We start from the raw sequence: 21,307 nt of genomic DNA on the forward strand, positions 1-21,307 counted from the left end.
GACTGTGTTTATGTTCGGTTTATGTTCGAGCAGTGTCAGAAAGGTGGTGATTCAACTGTATGATCATTTTGGAGGTTGTAGATTGTGAATGTGTTCAACTGGATTGAATTAAACACTTTTTCACTCATCAAGATAACAAGTGATAAGCTGCCACATAAAGATAAATGATGACGACAGTTTGAAGACCCAGCTATTGTGGCTGACTAGGCGTGCTCAGATTTGACTTGAAGCAAAGACACACAGTAAGTCTTCCATGTTTTTACTTTAGTACTGTTTTGAAAAGAGGGATTCTAACCTTTAGTAGAACAAATGTACATAGTGACATGTGTGCTATTGAGTAAAGGATCCGAGTACTTCTTTCAAAGATTCGGATTTATCAGGCAGATGGAATTTTCTGAATGGGAAAGCTTTTTTCAATTACTACAAAAATAATACAAATAAACTAAATGGACAACAAAATATAGAAAAATATAAGTAAGAACACATTCAAAAAGTGTTAACTGAATAAGCAATGAGACGTCTAAGTGTCAGTAAATGGTAATTATATTTCAGTTCGACAGCCTACTACAGCCATAAATGACTGAGACAAAGTTCAGGTCAAACTGTTGGTGGTCACTGTGTGAATGCACTGACAGCTCTATCGTGAAAGGTGAGACAAAGGCCGTTCACCTGGTGAATTGCTCTGAACGCGAGAGAAACTCGAGGCTTCCACAAAATTTAGCGAATAAAAGGAGCTGTCTGTCTTGTATTACAGTATTACAGTAAAGAGTCTTACCAGTAGGCAGCGTGAAGATGTAAACGGGACTCTAGACGGCTATGCTGCTCCTGTGAGTGCATCCAACTCACTGCAGACGGAACCGCCCACACATTCAGGAAATTGTCTCTCAGCCAATCAGATATCTCCTTGACCATCAGAAGAGGGTGGAGACACGGAGCATTGGCCAATCAAAAGCGCTCGTCAGGTGGCGACAGTCGGATGTACGCTATAGCAGCAGATCTTATGAAATACACCTGAATTGCAATTGTTATCGGTAAACTGTCGGGTTTAATGCCTTCTAAGACTTGTCTGACAGCACTGGGGCTGCTCCCTAAAAAAAACACAATATGACAGACATGTGTAACGTGAGCCGTGTTTTGTAATGAACACACATTTGAACTTTCATTCACTTTTATTGTAGATATGCACAATTAACCCCACCTTAAACCTACTGTGCATCTCTGGGGATATGCACAAAAACAACAAACCTCCTGCGGGTAGTGTTACACAATCAAAGAAGGCATTCAGGTCACAAATTATTCAGCGATGGACCCTTGAAAAGGTTTAATTAATACATGAGATTTCCACAGAACACAACTTTTCTCTTTAGACATTAATATTCTCTGTTCACATTCAACATGTTTCCTTCATGTGCTAAAACAGTGGAGCTTGTATAATGGTTAATTTTCTTCTATCTTTGCAGGCAGAGGGGAGATTTAATATGTCATATGGCGTGGTTTGACAACTACAACATTAAACCCTAGTGCCTTGGATGAAAATGCAGATTTGCTCCAAATTCACTGTCTGCCAGTGACTCAAGATTCTTGAAAAGATAACAGTCAAGAGATGTTGTGGTTTGCTTTAGTGTTGAGATGTTTTCTTTTCTTATTGAGGACCATAGTTATTTAAGCTTTTCCCATAAATGATATGGTTATTTGTGACTAATATTACAACAGAGCAATTTCAATCTGGATCAATAAAACATTTTACAGTAAGTGAAACAGAGTAAGTGATTCGATTGGATGCAGGATTCCAGTGTACACTGTAACTGTATCTCTCTGCACTTTGAGCCTTAACCTCTTTCACAGATGACTTCGATCACACTCTGCTCCATCGGGGCAGGATCCAGGCAGCGGTGGGCAGAGCTCCCCACGATCTCGTCCAGCAGAAAGTGCACAAGGTTTTCGTCAGACACGAAGCGCCACAAGTACATCTGCAGGTAGTGGCAGTCAACCTGAATCTGCTGCAGCCCATAACGGCCAAAGGTGCGCAGGCGCACACACTCCAGAAATGTCTTTAAACTGATTTTGATAATTCCCGTCATCACGGAGACCTGAAGAGGTGGAGAGGCCCGTGAGTGAGAAAGTGAGAGAAGTTTTCTTATCTCCCCTGAGGAGTGTATGACGACTTGCACTTACCTTGTTGAACTCCACTGAGCTAAAGATATCAATCCTCTCTGAAAACAGCTTGTGTATGTTGCTCAGCAGATTGGTGTCCATAGGAGCACTGCATGTAAACATAAAACAAAGTGCTCAAACAAATCCAAAATTGAGACGATGTAAAGTATTATACTCTCACATTAAATGTTTGTGCAGGCTTCCACACTAGCATATACAACAACTTCTTTGGACTTTGTCATTACCTAATCCTGGCACTTTTAAAACGACTAAATGGTGTAAAAAATAAGTACGTTACAACATTTGCACAATGTTACAAATATAACAAAGTGCTGTCTACAGCCACAGTACCTTGGAGTGTAGCTGGCAGCGTAGCGGGCTGGCTGCCTGGAGCTGCTGTAGACAGAGAAAGTCCTTTTGCTGGAGTCACTGCTGTGTGCCTTCCTCACACCTTCTTCATACAAAAGACCCACCTATGACGCAGGACGTTCATAAAACCAATAGTTCATATGAATTAATGAAAGCATGAGGACCATGCTGTGACAACACTTCAAACGATATCCAAAGAGTCACCTGCACGTCAATCGAGGTGGTGTCCTCTACAACTCTCTTCATCACTGCGCGGACATTTCGTGGCTCTATGGTGTTAACCCAGTCTCTGGTTTCGACACTCTTTCTCAACATCTGGGAGATAATCAGGCCCTGAACCTGGAAAGACAAAAAATAAAGCACCACCGACATGTGAGGAAATGTACTGTCCTACATCAATGGCTCTCTTAACTTTGCCTTGGCCTGGTAAAGGCTTTTTAATTTTAACTCTACCTTGACATAATGGTTGAGTAGTTTCTGTGCTGCCTCCCGGGCTTCTGCACATAAAGTTGTGACGGGTGTTACTGGATTGTGGTGCTGAAAGAGTACAAAAAGAAGAGGATAAGTATTCAGGTGGCAGTAAAAGCTTTGGGAGTGAAATATGCTGATTTGATTTTGTCATATCTCTAAGGACTGTACTGTATTTCTGCAGTGTAATACCTGCACAAGGAACTGCTCATCTGTGAGCGTGAGTATGTAGGAGATTGTAGAGGTTTCATAGTCCAAGCAGAGGCGAGACAGCAGCAACAGAAGGGCTGGAGGGGTTGAACCTCCTTTGTCTCCTGCGCTCTCGCAAAACTGGCGAGAAGACTGGCATACAAACTTGATGAAGCTCACCACCAGGTTCTCCCGTACACCCTGGCTACAGAATTCACCCTAGGAAACAGAGAAATCTGCTGTCACTCTCATTGTGCAGAAACAACATATAGGGTTCTAATTACACAAGATGTCACAAATTAGATGAAAGGTTCAAATTAATACGGTTATTAGCTACTGGTTGAGTTTTAGTTTATGTTTGTAGAATGTAAAAAACTATTCACCTTGAAGTACGGCTTGTTGGAGAAGGTAATGTCCTTAGCTGTAAAGAGATGCACTGATGCTAACACCGACTTAATCTGGTTGAGAATAGAGGCTGACAGGGACGACAGCAGCTCTGGCAGGCTGTTTGGAGCATCCCTGCCGGGGGCCGCTCCCCCTAGATAACCTCCGCCCCCGGACACTGAAGCGCCAGCCACAGAAAGTCGAGGTGTCGCCAGGGCCTGCCTCACGTCTGTCAAGCTGTCCATGTAGAAGCTCTGCAGAGCGGAGAGGTACTGCTTGACTCGCTCCGTCGCTGCCCGTATCACTATCTCAGTCCCCTTGTTTGGCACACCTGAGCCGGGCAGCAGTTTGGCCACAGCTTGAAGTCTGCGGTGAAAGCGGTCGAGAGCGCGGACCAAGAGAGAGTTATCTCCCACCCCTTTCTCCTCTTGTATCCTCCGCTCCACGAGCGAGAAATAGCGAGCAGCCAGATCATCCACAAAGGTGTGCAGCTTACCATTTGCCATCTGAGGAATATTTTTGGATGCTAGCTCCCCTGTCTGAGCATGGTTGATAAACAGTTCTTGATATGATGTAATCACTAAACATAAACTGCTCACAAATTCGTTGCAGCCTCTGTCTATGAATTCCAGGATGTCAGTGTTTGTTGTAGGAGAGGGCAGAGAGCTTGATTTTGGGGAGCTATCAGTCGGCGATCCAGGAACTGCAGAAGATGACGCCCCGTGTGCAGTAGCATCTTTCACGGCTGAGGCAGAAGGGTAAGGTCTTATCTCTGCTTCCAGGCCTTGGAGTTCAGACTCGAGTCGAGACCGTGCATGGCTCAGGAATTTATCACAGAGCTCTTCTGCTGGCTCATCCAGCTGTAGCAGCAGCTCCACACACTCTGATAAATCTTTGGCGCTTGATCCGCCATCCCTGTGAGTGAAACAAAAACAGACAGAAATAGATGATCTATAGGAAATCTAAAATGTAAAACAAGGGACAGATCAACCACAATTCTTAATCCAGAGTGCTTTGTGTCCCTCCACAGGCTTGTCTCTAACAGGGATGTAAATTAAGGAAATCCCACCTGAACTTTTGTCGAAGTTCCTGGGCCAGCTTGTCCATGATGGCGTGACAGTCATCCTGAATTCCCTTGAATGAGGGGAGGTGGCTGTACTGCTGCAGTACACAGCGCGCACGCCGGTGGGAGCTCACTGCTTGAGCATATGCCTGCAGCTCCAGACACTTGTTTAATCTAGCAGGCAGCTCAAACAGAAACTGCAGCTTCCTCAACAGAGTGTGAACCCCTGGGGTGGAACATGACAAGACAAAAATAAGCATCCCAACATCCCTGACAACAGATTTAACAAAATAAACGGCAAGTTTATGTCTCACCGGAGAGTTTCGTTATCTGTGCGTGCTGGTCTTGAAGAGTCCCGCTGATCCGAGCACTGAAGTCGGTGATCGCTGCCATGTTAGCAGACAAGCAGTCCATTTCATCTTCCATCTTTTTGAAGTCATTCTTCATTTTTCTTATGGTGTCTGCCAAAAGAAAGCAAGGGAAGATATATCAACTCCACAGATTTGCAGAATTTAACAACAGATAACACTGCAACAGCGCTGCATGACGCTCCCTTCACCTGTAGCGGATATGAACTTGTTGTAGTTCTCATACACCAGCGTCTGCATGTCACTGTCCAAAGAGCGGATCTGCTTCACCATGCAAGTCTCCTGGTCCATCAACTCCGCAAGGGAGCACTCCCTTCTGAGCTGTATTTGGACACAAAACACACAGTGATTACAGCAGCCACCCTTAATAGCTGTTTCTGAACCCAATATCCTCAAGTTATTGCAGTTTGTTTCCTCTGGATACGGTCGCCTGGATGAGCTCTAGTTAATGTGTGCAGTGCTTGGCAATATAAAGAGGATTATGTTTTCAAATAGATTTGCGTTTATATTAGAATCACAAAGGGTTATGCATTTGCCTTTATCTAAATCCCCTTTCACAAAGGAGACATTCACAAAGGAGAGGTGTTTTCTTACATTCACATATTACCACTGGCTCCTTACCTCATTTGAATAAAAGCAGAGATTCTTCTAGAAATTAATTTCACATTACTTAGCAACAGCATATAGGAGAGTAAGTACACCTACGCGAATACCGCAGAGCCCACTGTGTGACTATGATATTGTAAACAGTTAACACGACAGCTGTTTCTCACCTTGTTGAGGTAGTGCTCCGGGTCAAAATGCGGCCCGTTGATGTCGCAGGGATCCAGGGAGTCCGGCTGCTCAGGGGACTTGCCTTCCTCGTTCAGGCCATAGTAGAGCTTCAGCATGCCGTGCACCTTACGCCTCCTCCCGGAGTCATCTGACAGCGGCACCGAGCCGTCCGCCTCACCGTCCATACTGAACTCCGGCCAGCTAAGAAGTCAAATTACGATAAACAAAGATGAAAGGCGTCCGATTCCCAAATGTCAACACACAACCACGACCTGAAACAATAAATTCGTGCCCCAAGCAAACGAATGTCTGCTTATCCTAACTGCTACTTCTAAATAACAAGCCCTTTCAAGATAAATAATCCGACATAAAAGCGGCTAGCTGGAAACGTTCCTGTTTCCGGGTTTGTAGCCTATCCGGTGTTACGTCGTCAAATAGTGTGCGTACGCCGCACAGTCCGGAAATGCGCTACTGCGCATGTCTTCGGCATAAAAGATTGCCAAAATAATAGTATATACAGTCAATGAATAATACTCAACATTTAAAAGAAGTAATGTTTTTGTATGTTACCAACTTCTGGCCTTAAAACCCTGCAGGCAGATATATCTAAGAGTAATCAAGGGGAAACGGATTTGAAAGCAGAAAAAGATGAAGGTCAGTAAACTTCATGCTCAGAGAAAACCATTTTCAGTTTATTGGTCAAAGACTCCAAATGAGGCAAATGTCTTTACTGCATTATGGACTATAATGTTAAAGTGGAATAATACATTTGTGATATTGTTCAGATATTTTAACAACTGTTTGTAATGATGGAAAAATAAAAGAGTTTTGGGTGCATTTAAAACAACTTCAGGAGGAGTAAAAACTGCTTTCTAAATATGCATTAACAGCGTTGTAGATTTTTTACATCCCTGCATACATTGCAACAGAACATTTTAGTGGTTGACTTTACTGTAAAATAAAGGTACCGTTGTCTGAGTCTGAACAGTACATCAGTCAAAAACGCTCATGAAGAAACAGTTTTGTGTAATACACTGATAAATCATATTCAGGATAACATTGGTTAAAACTGGTAAAGCTGCATTTAGTAGATTAAACAGATATTGTGAGAAATAGGGCCACTTTGCATCCGTTTATTAAAAAAACAAAAACAAACAAAAAAAACAAAACATATTTGACTAACTGACTCATGGAACCACAATGCAATGTTAGCCAGCAGTCATCAGTTGTATCAATATAGTCACATCAGCTATGAAAGGTGAAATGCATTGTGTAGTTAATAATATGGGAAATACAATGAAAAAAAAAAAAAGATTCCAAAATTGTCCATTCTTGGTTTGCAAGCACCAAAACACTCATTCATATGCAAACTTAGTACAAACAAAAAGGCACTTTAAGCTTCTGCAATAATGCTTAATTAGACCTATTTCTTCATTCTTGTATACAAACACTGACAAGTATATGAAAATGAAAGTAAAAATATTCTCTCATAAATGCTAATAAACAATACAAAACAATCCGCTCACGTATAAACAGTGTTTATATTAGTAGTGCAGCATCACATGACGTGTAGTGTTGGAATGCCTATCCTACAATGTGACATGCATAGCGTACGTTAGCAACAATATACTGGACTGCTGCAGTTAGGTTACAGACAGTAGCTGACAAGTCAAAGCATAAAAAAGTCAGAACATTCTGGAGTTTGCATGCAGAGGACAGAGAACACATGATGTCACTTCCATCTCACATGACAACCATGTTCAAGTGCCAGGCGGTGTTACAAAGCTGCAGACCTTCTCTCATGGCCATTTAGTGGGATGGGCTTGTTAGGCATCAGGGTGAAGTACAGAGAGACACCAGAAGGACTCCGCCAAATGGTGGAGACAAAATCTAATCTGTCTCTGGAGGTGGAGTAAGTCATTCCTGGGAAACAAAGACTGTTGATATCTGAACGTACTGGACAGCTGGCGGACCGTGAGGAGATATTAACTGACTCTGACAAAAAGTGCACTGCATTAGAATGCCTTACTCCACCTTTAGGGTACCATACTAGGTTGCAGCATGTCAGATAGGCTGGCTTGGGTCTGAAGACTGAGATTTACACCTGTAAGTCAGCGCCATATGCACAAAGACCACTGTCTCTCTCCAGTGAAAACCGTGTATCTCCAAATATATTGATATGTATTTTTTAGATAAACTGACAAATCATTTTCTTTACTGTTACTTCAACCACTACTACTTACTTCTTGCTTAAAAAAAACATTTAAAAACCCACTGCATGAAAATGCATTCCCTCAAAGATAACAAGGCGCAGACATTATACACAGATCGTGTTCCCTGCCTTCTTTCAAATGATGTTATGATTGTGTTCGTTCGATTTAAACGGCTAGCCAAAAACTACATAAGTAAGATTGTTTGGTTAAAGTGGTGCTGATAAACATGAAGGTTCAGAGCAGTTTAGCTTCTCTCATGTCGGAAGTTGCACAAACATTGTGCTGCAACAGTAGTCCTTTGCTAAAAGTGTCTGACCAAGCAAATGATAGTCAAGTCAGGAAATGTGCATGGATGTCAGTTGTACTAATGATGCTGATTTAGAAGTTTAACTATGATTATGAAATTCCAACAGGCAGGAGTAACGGTATGGTATGGTATTCTAATTGTGAAGGATGAAAAATTTTATTAGGTGGATAAATAATTTAGAGATAACCTATTTTCTGTAGTTTAATTCAAAATTTTATACCTTTATTAGTGCAAATCAGCTTGATACTGTAAAAATCAGAGTGCAGCTTTTCCCGCTAGATACTGTAAAATGTCTGTTTTTTCTACATCAAAATCATTTTTTAAAAGTAGGATAAATCCACGAACAGCTGCTGCAGGTATCACCAAATATTAATAATGTCATACGTGTACTTACAAGATGCTTCCACAACACAGCCAATGTGCTCCCATACGGATGATTTATGATCATTTACGCAGAACATTCAACGCATGTACCAGTTCTTTTCTGAAATGGCTTCACCCTTTCCTGAGAACAAGGCACTGGCTGTTTGAAAAAGCAGAATAGATCGTCCTCTGAAAGTGTTTGTCATGCTGACTGTAAGAAGTATATATTAACTCTTTCAGTTTTGAGGCGGAGTCATGAAATGTTATATGGGGAGTTATTGCAGAGGTAATGCCGTGCTTATACTCATTTGAGGTGTAACATGTTTGAGTAATAGCAGTAAAGCTGCCTCCAGAGAACTGCAGCAAGGTCAGAATTAAGGATTTCTCTAAGGCTTGTCTTAAACTTGCGAAAGAGGTCAATCGTATGTTCTACGTGTAAGGCCATCTAATGAATAGCCACTTCAGTTCAGCTTTGGAAGCATATCTGTGAATAGATGATTTTGTTTTTCACATTAATGTACTCTCTGTAATATATATACAACTTCAGAAGATAAATATTGTCACTCACACTCTTGCTTGGTCCTTTGCGTGTTCACATGTTAGCAGTTAATTGTCTCAAGCTCTTGTCAAGTCTTTTCTTTAAATGTCAGTGTATAATGTTCAGATTTGGTCTTTGATCGGGGCAGAGCTGATCAGTGACTTTAACCTTGCTCCAGACTTTCTGTCGCTTGCACAGCGGAGTAGTTGGGTGGAGGCGGCTGTCGGGTAAAAAAGGACGCGGCTCTTTTTGGCTTCAAGCGTTTGATTTCTTTTCCTGAAAGACAGAAATGGAATAAGTACTTAAAACGTCTTCTAAACCATCTTGTTATAGGTGTATTGTAAGTAGGCTGCAGATTTAAAAACTGGAACTGTAACTCACCGTTGTCCACGTAGCTGATGGTGTTAAGTGAGTGGACCCGACTGCACACAACACTGTTTTGCCGGTGCAGCATCCCGCGGCGTCCTCCGCGTCCGTTCTTGCTGCTGCTCTCTTGAGGCACACTCACCTCCCCGTCCGTCCCGGTTGCAGCTCCTCCCTCAGATGTAGACTTCAGCTCCACGCAGAACTCAATGAAGCCGCTCATTAGCTCTGCCTGGTTGGCAGAAACAAAATAATTATGTCTAATCATTATAATTATGCATTATCAACAGCTGTAGTCTATTTTTTAATAGTCTTTAGAGAACAACCGACACACAAGGTTCACATTGCCATCCTTGGATTAAGGCCTGGTGTGATTATACTTTCCTTTCTAAACCGTTAAGTTACATCTCTTTACCATCTAATGGCTTAGACAACGGGTCTCGCAGCTGCACTATCTACAGGAACTCTCTAAAACAGTAGGCAAGATGCATCTCTCTAGATGGCTGCACATAAAGGGACTACATGTGTCACCCTCTGCAGCCGCAAGATTTTCCAGAAATGGAGATCAAAGCCTTTTCTTACCTGTTTTGAGTAGATCTTTAGCAACTTGTTGACAGGAGTGCCATCCTCCTCCCCATCAAACTCCAGCCACAGAATGTGTGAGTCCCCCTCCTCCTCAGGGTAGCTGTGGTCCCAAGAGAGCTCGCTGAAACGCAGCCCGAGCAGCACGTGCTGCAAGAAAATGGAAAGCAACCACGTTTTATTAAGATAAGTAAAAATCGTTCTGCTCTGCCGTGTTCATAATAATTACCATGTGCACACAAGCGAGAAACATGTGTATGTGCAATATTATTGTACAAAGAAGTGAACTACAGAGTCCAGCGCCCACCTTCTCTTTGACATCCATCACATACACTCCCTCCAGACAGATCCCAACATTGACAGCTTTGCGTTTTCCCCTTTGGAGGATCCCTTGAGCTGGTTTGTCAATCTCCCCAACGAAGAAAGCGCACCTGTTTGTGCATTTAGTGTTAAATTAAAACCCAAGACATTTGAAGTGTGTCAATGATTTGATTTGGATTTTAAAGCTCCTTTCAGAAATCCTACCCATAATAAGGCAGAGCGTGACATGTGTTGAGGTACTGGTGTAGGAGGTTTGTGGGCTCAGGAGAGTTTCCAGCAGATGTGCTGATCTTTCTGTACTGCTCCAGGAGGTTCTGCTCCAGCCCTGCCTGACGACTCGACTTCCCTCTCAGTGTGGAGAGCAAACCTCCACTCCCCATGGTAACATGTGCAGGCAGGAAAGAAGATAGCTTCTTTTCCCTGTGGAAAACAGAAGATGGAGGGTTGAGTTATGCAGCTGGTGCATCTGATCTGTACAGTCTGGGTGAGATTTAATCCAATTTATTTGTTAACATTTACTGTGGAATACACTGCAGTGCTTTGTTCTCTCTCATGCTCGTCTCCTTAAATCTATTTTCCTGCAATTTAAATGTTCTTTGCAATCTGTTAAAGTGCTCCACTATAGTTCTTTAGTGTTGGAGCTGTGACGTTCTCAAATAGTACCACTCAGAATTGGGAAAGAACTACTTAGCTTATAAAACAACCTAAAAATCCTCTGAAAACAGCAACATGATCTAAAACATATGTCAGTCGGTAGACACTGTGATTACCAAGCTTACGTTACATATATTTTATCCTCATCGCTGACCCATCTACATCATAGGATTTGAGTTGGTTATACTCTGGACCTTAAACATTATATGTAGAGGATAAAAGAGGATAAGTATAGTAACGAGTAAAAAGTCTAAAAAGTCATTTTTAGATTTTTGGAATGCAAAACCATTTTTGTTTTGATACAGCATAACACAACTAGTCATAATAATTCTTAGTTACCCAGTAAAGAGCACTGAAACAGTTAAAGGGAAGTAGAGACAGCTGATAAGAACAGTACGAAAGATATCATTACAACAGCGTGAGCCAACAAATATTAGACTTCCTCAAAAATATCTATTCAGATGTACATAATTGCCAAATTTTTAGGCGAGCAAAAGTATTGAAACAGATAGACTTAAAATAAATTATATTGAACAATCTCCCAATCAGTTTGCATCCTTTTTTAAATTGGCAGATAAAATGTTTCTGTAGTTCATTTTGCTGCTGCCATCACTGGTTACATTATCAATGAAGATTAATGAGCCCGCCCCAGAAGAAGCCGTGCAAGCCCAAGCCTTGGGATTACCGCCGCCATGTTTCACAGATGAGCTTGTATGTTTGGGATCATGAGCAGATCCTTTCGTTCTCCAAACTTTAGCCTTTCCATCACTTCGGTAAAGGTTAATCTTTGTCTCATCAGTCCATAAAACTTTGTCCCAGAATGTCTGAGGCTTGTCTCCGTACTTATTGGCAAATTCCAGCCTGGCCTTCCTATTCTTCTTGCTAATAAGCGGTTTGCATCTTCCGGCGTAACCTCTGTGCTATGGCCAATGTTTGTGCAATGGCTCTGATTGATTTTCCCCTCTTCTCTCAGTTTCGCAATCGCTTGTTTTTCACCCCTAGACAGCTCTCTGATTTTCATGTTGGTTACACCTCTAACTCTAAATGCAGTCTGTGCAGGCAAAACCCAAATCTGAAAGTGAGCGTAGACATCCAGCGCTATTTAGTGTTTGAGTTATCAATGTAATAGGAAACATCTGGGCAACAAAACAAACCTGTTACATGTCCCAATACTTTTGCTCACAAGAAAAATTGGTGGGTTCAAACAATCACCTAAGCTGTGTATTAGATCCAGATGTAAATACCTGGAAGTAAAAGCTGAAATGTTGATCTTGTGTCTCATATTCTTGTTTTGATGTCAACCCCAAATGTTTTCAGTCTACAGCGAAAATAAAGGAATTTGCCTCACTGTTCCAATACTTTTGGAGGGGAGTGTATGTCTGTCAGCTTCTGGCCAGCTTAGCATTAATGCTGAGCTCAGACTACATGAGTTTAGCATTTATTCATCCCAAGGTTTACCCAACCCGACGAATGGAGGAGAAATACATCTACAGACTCACATTGCTCACATTAAAATCAAACATGACTGATAATTTGGTTAAAAATCTGGATAATTTCATCAGTATCTTAACAATAACCAATGAGAGAAAAAAGTAGACATGGACACAGAGTAGCTGTAGCTTCTGACGATTAAAATCTCACCTCAAGTTCTCACTGAGTAATTCACAACCTGTGTTTATGTCTTCCCCAGACATGCTCCTCGTCATTTAGACTACATAAGTTACTATATAAGTTCATCTTTTAGTGTTTAATGCAATTTGATTCCAAATTCAGTAAGGATACCTCTAGTCTGACCCCAGCTTAAGTGTGTCTAAGTGGTATCGATCTTCTCCCCCCTCTCTCTCTCTCGCTGCAAATTCTAAAATTAGGAACTATCCCTTTAAGAGAAACTGAAATATCAGCAGCCTCTCTAACTCACCTTATAGTAGTAGCAAACTGTTGGCTGTCCAGACCTGTTCCCTCATCAAGGGCAAAAGACAAGGCTCCAAGACCCGTCCAGTGCTCGGGGTCACAGGGGTATCGACCCGTGAGGATGTTGCTCTTGGCCTCCTCATAAAGAAGTCTCAACACTCCCTCATCAGCAATCTGCTCAGGAAAGTGACAATGAGTCACGGGTTTTATATACTTTTATTCTAAAATCTGCTGCTTTTACAAATTGTTGACTTTAATTTAATGCTATTTGCGATTATTCCACTTCAGAATTTGATTATATTTAAAATGACTAAATGTGTTGCAACAGTAATAATACCTGCAGTTCTTTAGATTTGGGATAGAATACATTGCGTCTGTACTGAAGGTACGGTTCATCTGAGGAAAAAGCAGAGGAAAGTGATGCATTAGTGTTAGCTAGTATTTTCTGATCATTCAAACTGACACTCGTAACAAATCAAGCCCCCATCAAATCATTACATGCACAAATGTAATGATTTTCGAACATTTTCTAGAATCATAATACATTATGAAGATTTGAACAGTCCAAAGAGACTGATAAGACAAAGGCAACAAGACTGCACATATATGTCATGTAAACACAGTACAAAATATTTTTTAATGTTCAGGTTTTCCTATTTGAACAAGACACTGTCTTCCTTGTTTCTTTTCTACCCGTTCCAGATGTTTCTTCCACAGCTGTTTATTGCTCATCATATAAATGCCTCCTTTTCCTTTTACTTATTCTAAACTCCTCAAACTTGACAGCATGTTTATAGCTTATTTATACTGGGTACACCACTCTGAAGCAACAATTTATACCCAAGTACAAACAGAGAAGGAACAGCCACATAAAAAGTGAAACAGGCTGTGCTCAGCATGCAAAGAAACACACACAAGTTTGAATTAAGGAAACAGAGTTGCTGGGAAAAACAGAACCAACACACATGTTTTTTTAGCAGGAAAAAACATTATAGTTCAGCCTGAAGAAGATATATTTGATTGTGTTGTTGTTTGTGTTGGTTGTAGTTCTTAAACTGGTGACAAAGTGAGCCAGACTTTATCTGATCTTATTGTGAGCAATTTTCAAAATATTCTTCATCTTTCCTTTGTTCCCCTTGCACTGCCATCAATATTTCCCTGTCATAAGTCACTGTCATGTGAAAACAAATCAACTTCCCTTATACATTAGGTGTTTACCCCATATAACAATAAAGCAAGTACTTTTTGGTGCAGTGTACAGTCCAAACTCTCACCTTGTGAAATGTCTTCTTCTGAAGCCTCAGTGAAACGATAAAGCAAGTCTTGCCACTGCCGACACAATTTGTATGGCTGATGCCTTACCTTTAACTGCAGTTCTGCAGAATAGGGAGGAGAGGCAAAGGTATTACAGTGAGACGCATCATTTACAATGTGCATTATATCTTATTATGTAACAGTATATGAATTAGAGGTAAAACTGTGTGTGTAAAGGTTCTCACCGAGCAGTGGAGAGCAAAGCCAGAAGGCAAAAGCGTCCTGTGCAGCCTCGGGAATATGGAGAGCCTCGCGAACACTGCGGCCCAACTCCTGCACAGTGACACTGCCAAGCCCTTCTACTGATAAGTGTACTGCGCTTTCTCCAAACAAGTACACCAGCACATCCTGAGCTGTGTGAACAAACACAAAATTATTTACAAAACTATAAGACAGGTGAAACAATCCAGCATTCTTTCAACTGAATTTGCTACAATTTAATGCATGCAGGAAGGGGTTAATTAATCTTCCAGCAATAGAGTGTGTTTTTCTGTACCACGGGAAAGGGTTGCGGAGGAAGCAACACTTCCTCTTTGCGAGTGATCATCTGATGAATCTGGAGGAAAACAGTCATCTCCCTCCATCTCTAATCTGAAACACAAACAGATCTGTGTTTACACTACAACATACTGCAAACTAAAAAAAGGGTGACCAGCAAAGTGTGACCAAGTGTACGCAGTGCTTATATTAACATAGTATGTAATGCTTTCGCGTTGGCCACTTACCTTCAAGGGCTACAGCTAAGAAATGACTAGACAGATGGTGTCAACATAAATGGGTGGATCTTTCTTAGTCATGTGTGTCATTTCGTACTCCAACCGCTTAGATATATTGTGATAAACAAGTCCAATATAGCACAGACCTCCCTGTGAACCAGCGCCTCCATGCGGTATGAAACGAGGTAATATAGTGTACAATCATCACAACATCCAGACGACTGTTGACCTCACCCGGTTCCCTTTAGCCGCGCCATATCACTGTTATCCAGATCCTTTATTTAGCTTGTAACACAGCTTTCGACAATTGAGTATTAACCAAAAATAACCACAAACCACAAAAACGTTACAGAGAAGTCATTACAACGGGCACCATCCCGAGGCCCGTGGGACAAACATCTGTTAGGAACATAACAAGATTGTCCCATACATGCCCGGACACAACGGAGATACCCCAGGGAACATCTCAAAGCCACTAAACCGAATTAGCGTTAGCTACCGTTAGCTTAGCGACCATGGTAGCTATTCAAAAAACAAATTGTTATAAACGCTAGATGTCTCTGTGGCAGTTTTGACCTATTAATAAATTTTATTCGTCAGCCAGTCGGAAACTATTTCGTTGCTTAACCTATCTGGCCAACTGGCTAACTTTCGGTATTTTGTTCAACACTCTGATATGCTGTTAATAGCTAGCAAAGGAACAACATGTCTCTGTTTGTCCACCTACCTGCCAGTTCCAACACTTCCCCCTCCACTCGACCCGTATACTCTGGATAGGATCCTGCTTATTTTGTAAATACAGCTAATCAAAGATTTGTGTTATTTCCCTGGCTACGGCTAGCCAGCTCTCTTGAACTAGCTTTCCGGGCAGCTGCAACAGTTACAGGTTGAGCGGAGACCGAACGATTTGATTATTTTAAACGGCTCCTGCTTGCTGGGTGTGACAGTCAACTTGAAAGTTTTATTCAACCACATGAACTGGTGTATTTATTTAAGAAGCTGGGAGCAAGTATCTCAGGATGTTCAGACGTGAATTATTTCAAACGACACAGACTGACCGATATTATAAGACGTGAACTTGTCTACACTTGACAGGGTCAAAAAGATCTGATCTCAAAATTTAGTCGAACATTATGTTGAACGTCAGAGAGCGCGTCGTCCGCCCGTCACGTGACCAAGACGTAACTGCAGCTGTAATTCAGGCTTCACCAGGCAGCACGTCAACTGTATCAGCAGATTTATCAACAAACGGCTGGTTACATTGATCCATATTCATATTCTCTAAATTAAGGAAAATACTAATCCAGCCCACGTTTGATCAAGTGCATGCTAAGTTACAGCCTCAGAATTGGCCATGAATTAACTCTGCTTTTTCAGTGTACACGGAAACTCACAAAAGTCATATTTATTACATTACAGAAGTGTAACTTTGGTAAATCTGTTGTAAATAAATTTTTCCATTAAGTGGTTCATAACCTGCAACCATTTGCAAATATTAATTACTAGCCAGGACACACTTTTAAAATAGTGATGGAATGGTATATAGTGTACAATATAATATAACATATGAGGAAAACATTGGACAAGTTTTTACAGCAAAAAGAAACTTAAATCTTAAATTTAACACAGATGAACTGTCCTGGTAAAATACAGTAGAAAAAAAAACAGCACACTAGCGTGTCCATCTGGTTTATCTTATGTGTGACAAAATGTCAAACACTCGAAAAGTTATGTTTCAGTTCTCAACATTATATTTTTTTTGCATTTAAACTTTTAAAAGCAGACGAATCCTTTGCATTGTTCACTCTGCCCCTCACATCCACCTGACGCAGGTGTCTAACTGCAAACGTGGCAGGTTGAGCATTAACAAATGAGATTAGTGGCTTTAACCAAGGTGTTAGGACAGAGGACACACTTGATGGATTTCACTGCATTACTGACATCCATTAATCAATCCTCTTCTTCCATCTTATTCCTTTCACCAACAGGGAGAAGAGAGGTGGGGAGAAAAAAAAGCACTGTGGAGGGTGACAAATGAAGTGTTATAGTGTTTGCATTTATTGTATTTACATCAGAAAAAGGGAAATAAATTAATCAAGGAAGAAGTGACTCCACTCTGTAAGGCATTTAGTAACTCCAAACTTTAATCATGTGTTATATTATGTCATAGTCCTGTGGCGCAGCGGACCGTTGTGCCTCATGTTTTTCTACACTCAACTTTACATCTTAATTTCTGTAACATCAAAAGTCATTTTTGTACACTGCCTCATCGTTTACTGTTCATGCACTGATTGAACTGTAGTCATTTCATTGCTTTTCACGCAGACAATAATGGGGGAGAATGCAATTAGCAATGGACATCACATTCAAGCACAACAGGAAAAATATTAAAGATAAAGAATTATTAGAATAAAAAAACATTTATTTTTTGCATATTATTAATTGTAAGGAGTTTTAAGGAGTGTTTACCGAAATGTCTGCATATACCTTTACTGATAATGATGATACTGGGATTAAATTTGAATGGTCTGATGGTCAATTGACAATAAAAAATACTATCCCTAAATGTGTGAAATACATCATTAATCATTTATGTTTTCTTTTTACATGTAAAGTGTACTGTGGTTGCCCTATTTACATGGGTGTACATTGTGTGTTGTTTAGGTGGGAGCTGGGGTGGACTCTTCCGCAGTGCCCTCTTCCACCTGGTTTTTAAGCAGGAAGAACTTCAGCACAGGGTCAAGGTACTCCATGATGGTCTCTTTCACCCCTTTCTCCAGCAAGTACCCTTCTGTCTCGATTTCTGTGTTTTCGTTCCCGGCCAGTGCCTCCATGGAGGTCTGCAGGAACCGCAAGCTCACCAACACAGAGACCTGCAGGACGAGACGGTGGAGAAATGAGCAAGTTTTACCAAGGGTCCACAAGTGGTGGGGTGATGGGTATTGAGTTCAAATCAATTGACATTCTCTTTGATGATATTTTTTTTTTATCACACAACAGCAGGAATTATATTATGAACCGAACTGTAACACAACCAGTTGTGCCTGAAATCATTGTGGGACCACTGGAACTCCACTCATAGTCTACCTGCAAGAGGAAGATTGACAGCACTCCAGCGCCGATGGTGTTCATCAAGCCCATGTAGTAGTTGACCAGGGCCTCTCTGCAGCCTCGCAGGTAGATGTTCAGCTCCTCAGTTTGGTATTCATAGTTATAATGAGCAGAGTTGTTGGTGAGCTGATACTGGATGCAGGGCCGTGGAGAGCTGGGGTTGCAGCAACTGAACGGGACGCCATCAAGCAAGTAGCGGCCATCCACGTTGCTCTTGATGCGGCTAGAGAAACAAAATGAAAAATTACGAACAACGTTACTTGTAAGATTTTCCGACAATAGCTGCAGAAGTGAACCGGCGCCATATCCACTTACTCCTTCACTTCCTTAGAGTTGAAGTCAAGGTAGCGGTTGCTGATCCACTGGACCTCAAACCAGTCCTTGAAGTCAGTGTTTCCACAACACTGAAACTCCATCTGCAGGCGATCGATGTTCTGCTTCTGGAAGCAGCGGCCCGGGGTGTCGGTGTCCTTGTAGAAGCGGATGCCGTTCCTCAGGCCAACCTTCAGGGAAGACTCCAGGCTGCCCTTCATCGCGTAGCTCATGATGACAGCTAGCAGCATGAGCACGGTGAAGAAACAAGAGACAGCAAAGTAGGGCTTCAAGAAGGTCTTCCAGCGAGGGAATTTCCCAGCATCCAAGGCGTCCTGACAGATCTTTGACGCAAAGTAGTTGATGCCCAAGGAGGCCAGGCCAACTATTATGAGGGTATTGGGCACGATATGTATGTCTGAGTTATCCATTACCTGAAAGTATGACATGCAAAAATGCAGAAAATATACATTACATTTTTGTAAATAGTAGGAAATACATTTTATATGCACAAACAATCAGTCTCTAGCATTCACCAGTATTTGACCTATTTTTCTCCACTGGTACAATCTTGATTTAAAGTTCATGAAGTTTCAATAATGCCTGACCACACAACAGTATATGAGAGGATGAACCCACAAAGCCTCAAAACAGTTCTGTCCCCTGTAGCATTTGTTAAAAGCTGTTTTGGTGTACACAGGACACTCAGAAGAACTTCACAAACTCTGGTGCCTCATATTCACAGACACAGATCATGCTGGTTTTACTTCAGTGCAATATGACAAGAGACAAATCTGTGGTGTCTGCTAGAGTGTAACAGTAACAATTTTTTTTGGGTGTCTTTCATTTTCTTTGCATTCCAGTTCAATTCAAATAATTTGGTTATGCCAATGATTTCAATGGGTAAAATAAACGCTAATAAGTCGTGATGACAACCTTCAGAGATTCAGGGATTAGTCTGATTGAAACAGACAGAGCCTAGTTTATGAAGTGATGAGTCAGGACCCAAAGTAGGTCACAGGTGTATGTACATCTTGCTGTTGGTCCGCAGATAAGAAATATAAAAAATTGTAATGGTTTCCTGTCCCCAAGACATCTTTTTATAGGTTTTGTCCCCATAATTTTGTCCAACCATTTGACAGTAAAACATACTTACTAGGTGAAGTTGATGCTATTCATTTTCATGAATATGTTAGTGTGTAGTCAGCTGCATTGCCTTTTTAAACCAAATATGTTCTTAGTTTTAATACGTGCAACACAACAGAGAGTGAGTTTAAAATGAGACCAATGTATTTGTAGTTTCTGATATTGTTTTGGTTGTAACAATTCTCACAACAACAAAGGAAGCTACGATTTTATTGATTCGTTTATCCAATTACAGACACATATATTATACTTATATTACATGTCACCAACCTTTATAGTTAAAATGTAAGTACATAGTCAATAATTGTTATGTTCAGGTAACTTTAATGTAAAGAAAAAACAACAGGCAAACTCAACAATTATTTCTAGGTATTCAGATTAGCATGTGAAAGTTCACATACCTCTGCCCTCCTGCGGAGCTCCGTCTTGAGGATGCATCCCAGGCTGAAGGTTGTGGCCGCGGCGAATGTGGCACCCCAGGACAGGATCCACAGTCCCTGGGCTAGTTTCACCCTTTTCTGAAAGGGGAACTTCATCTTCATCACCACCATGGTTGCAGCACGGGAGTCCGAGTCTTACCGGGGGAATAGGGGAAGGAGAGCGATGGGGCAACGAGGGACGATGCTGTGCTCTGTCTGCGAGAAAGGAGGAGAGGTGAAGGCTAAGAGGCTTAGGGTCGAAGATGAGAGAATCCGACAAACGACACTAAATATCAAATCTAGACCAGTAGCAACAGCACAAACACAATTTAAACACACTTATAATTGCTTTGCAGGAAAAATAAACAAGAAAAAGTCAAGAAAGGTTGGTATAAAATCCTTGAAACTGGAAAATGTAGGTGTTCACATCTCAAGAGCATCTTCAAAAAAGTGTTGGATGTCAGTGTGCCAAAGTTTACCTTATTTCACTCCCAAAAAAACTGCTGAAAAAAGTCCAGTTATGTCCACCAACCACTGTGCACCGTCCAGTGTGCCACACAGTGGATTTGGCACACTGGATTTGGCAAATGCTGGATGCTGGGTGCGTCTTACCACTAATGCCTACCTATCCTATTAAACTAGTCTGTGGATCCAGGCCATTGTCTGCTCAGCATCCATCACTCATGCAGAGGGACATGAATGACAAGCCAAATTGATCCTGACAGGCAGATGGATATTATTAGTATGTAAGTCATTATCCATAACACATATCCTCAGGACACATCTTCAATGGACTCCTGAACTGGAATAAATCTGAGATTATAAGAAAATAAGACTTGATATATATAAGAAGTGTACTTGGATAAAATATTAAAACAGAGTCAAATATTTTTAACTACAATAACGTTTATTTCCTGTTGCTGCTTATAACTATGTATGAGATCTAAAGGACTAGAAAGTTTAAAAAACAAAACAAAAAAAACACTGTGACTTTGGTGACTTTGGTGAGTGAAATAAAATGACACTGATGAAATGTTCTTTTTCAGCTACAGCAGGAAGGAAAGTGTGGTGACAGAGAGACCATCTCCAAGTGAGACCAAGTGTTGATCATCTCATAATGCTCATGATGAGCTCAGGAGGATAAACATAACTCTGGTGCCCAAGACTTGATCCTAATACCATGTTGTCTGCAACATTTATGGAAGTTCCAGAGAGTTTCAAGACAGCAGAAATATCCTGGCACTGCCTACAAACAGTGACAGCTCCCA

The 21,307-nt window shown here is 41.2% G+C and overlaps 3 protein-coding genes across 3 annotated transcripts; all 3 read right to left on the reverse strand.

The window, feature by feature from the left end:
• Positions 1-767: 767 nt before the first annotated feature.
• vps51 (VPS51 subunit of GARP complex) lies at positions 768-6,172 on the reverse strand. The gene is made up of 11 exons (XM_084564703.1): positions 5,769-6,172; positions 5,187-5,316; positions 4,942-5,088; positions 4,634-4,853; positions 3,564-4,479; positions 3,184-3,399; positions 2,977-3,060; positions 2,728-2,862; positions 2,506-2,627; positions 2,176-2,263; positions 768-2,090 (listed from the first exon to the last, which is right to left on the reverse strand). The coding sequence occupies exons 1-11, from the start codon at positions 5,952-5,954 to the stop codon at positions 1,830-1,832; spliced, it is 2,505 nt and encodes an 834-aa protein (XP_084420829.1). The 5' UTR covers positions 5,955-6,172; the 3' UTR covers positions 768-1,829.
• A 298-nt stretch (positions 6,173-6,470) lies between these two features.
• On the reverse strand, positions 6,471-16,121 carry frmd8 (FERM domain containing 8). The gene is made up of 11 exons (XM_084564704.1): positions 15,779-16,121; positions 14,832-14,926; positions 14,521-14,688; positions 14,296-14,397; positions 13,359-13,417; positions 13,029-13,195; positions 10,661-10,876; positions 10,443-10,566; positions 10,136-10,285; positions 9,572-9,785; positions 6,471-9,466 (listed from the first exon to the last, which is right to left on the reverse strand). The coding sequence occupies exons 2-11, from the start codon at positions 14,917-14,919 to the stop codon at positions 9,354-9,356; spliced, it is 1,401 nt and encodes a 466-aa protein (XP_084420830.1). The 5' UTR covers positions 14,920-14,926; positions 15,779-16,121; the 3' UTR covers positions 6,471-9,353.
• Positions 16,122-17,271: 1,150 nt separating this feature from the next.
• rom1a (retinal outer segment membrane protein 1a) lies at positions 17,272-20,786 on the reverse strand. Its single transcript, XM_084564147.1, has 4 exons — positions 20,022-20,786; positions 18,478-18,908; positions 18,139-18,385; positions 17,272-17,924 (listed from the first exon to the last, which is right to left on the reverse strand). Exons 1-4 carry the CDS (start codon positions 20,169-20,171, stop codon positions 17,712-17,714), a joined length of 1,041 nt encoding a protein of 346 aa, XP_084420273.1. The 5' UTR covers positions 20,172-20,786; the 3' UTR covers positions 17,272-17,711.
• Between the last annotated feature and the right edge of the window lie 521 nt (positions 20,787-21,307).

The sequence above is a fragment of the Chelon labrosus genome (assembly GCF_963514085.1).
Source record: "Chelon labrosus genome assembly, chromosome: 17".
In the NCBI taxonomy this organism is placed as follows: Eukaryota; Metazoa; Chordata; class Actinopteri; order Mugiliformes; family Mugilidae; genus Chelon; species Chelon labrosus.

Coding starts and splice junctions, on each gene's coding strand:
- vps51 (XM_084564703.1), bottom strand. CDS start 5,954: ATGGACGGTGAGGCGGACGGCTCGGTGCCGCTGTCAGATGACTCCGGG. Junction 5,089..5,186: donor CAAGTTCATATCCGCTACAG/GTGAAGGGAGCG, acceptor TTCTTTTGGCAG/ACACCATAAGAAAAATGAAG. Junction 2,091..2,175: donor GCTCAGTGGAGTTCAACAAG/GTAAGTGCAAGT, acceptor CCACCTCTTCAG/GTCTCCGTGATGACGGGAAT.
- frmd8 (XM_084564704.1), bottom strand. CDS start 14,919: ATGGAGGGAGATGACTGTTTTCCTCCAGATTCATCAGATGATCACTCG. Junction 14,689..14,831: donor CTCCGCAACCCTTTCCCGTG/GTACAGAAAAAC, acceptor TTGTTCACACAG/CTCAGGATGTGCTGGTGTAC. Junction 9,786..10,135: donor TAAAGATCTACTCAAAACAG/GTAAGAAAAGGC, acceptor TCTGCCAACCAG/GCAGAGCTAATGAGCGGCTT.
- rom1a (XM_084564147.1), bottom strand. CDS start 20,171: ATGGTGGTGATGAAGATGAAGTTCCCCTTTCAGAAAAGGGTGAAACTA. Junction 18,909..20,021: donor AGCTCCGCAGGAGGGCAGAG/GTATGTGAACTT, acceptor TCATACTTTCAG/GTAATGGATAACTCAGACAT. Junction 18,386..18,477: donor AACTCTAAGGAAGTGAAGGA/GTAAGTGGATAT, acceptor TTGTTTCTCTAG/CCGCATCAAGAGCAACGTGG.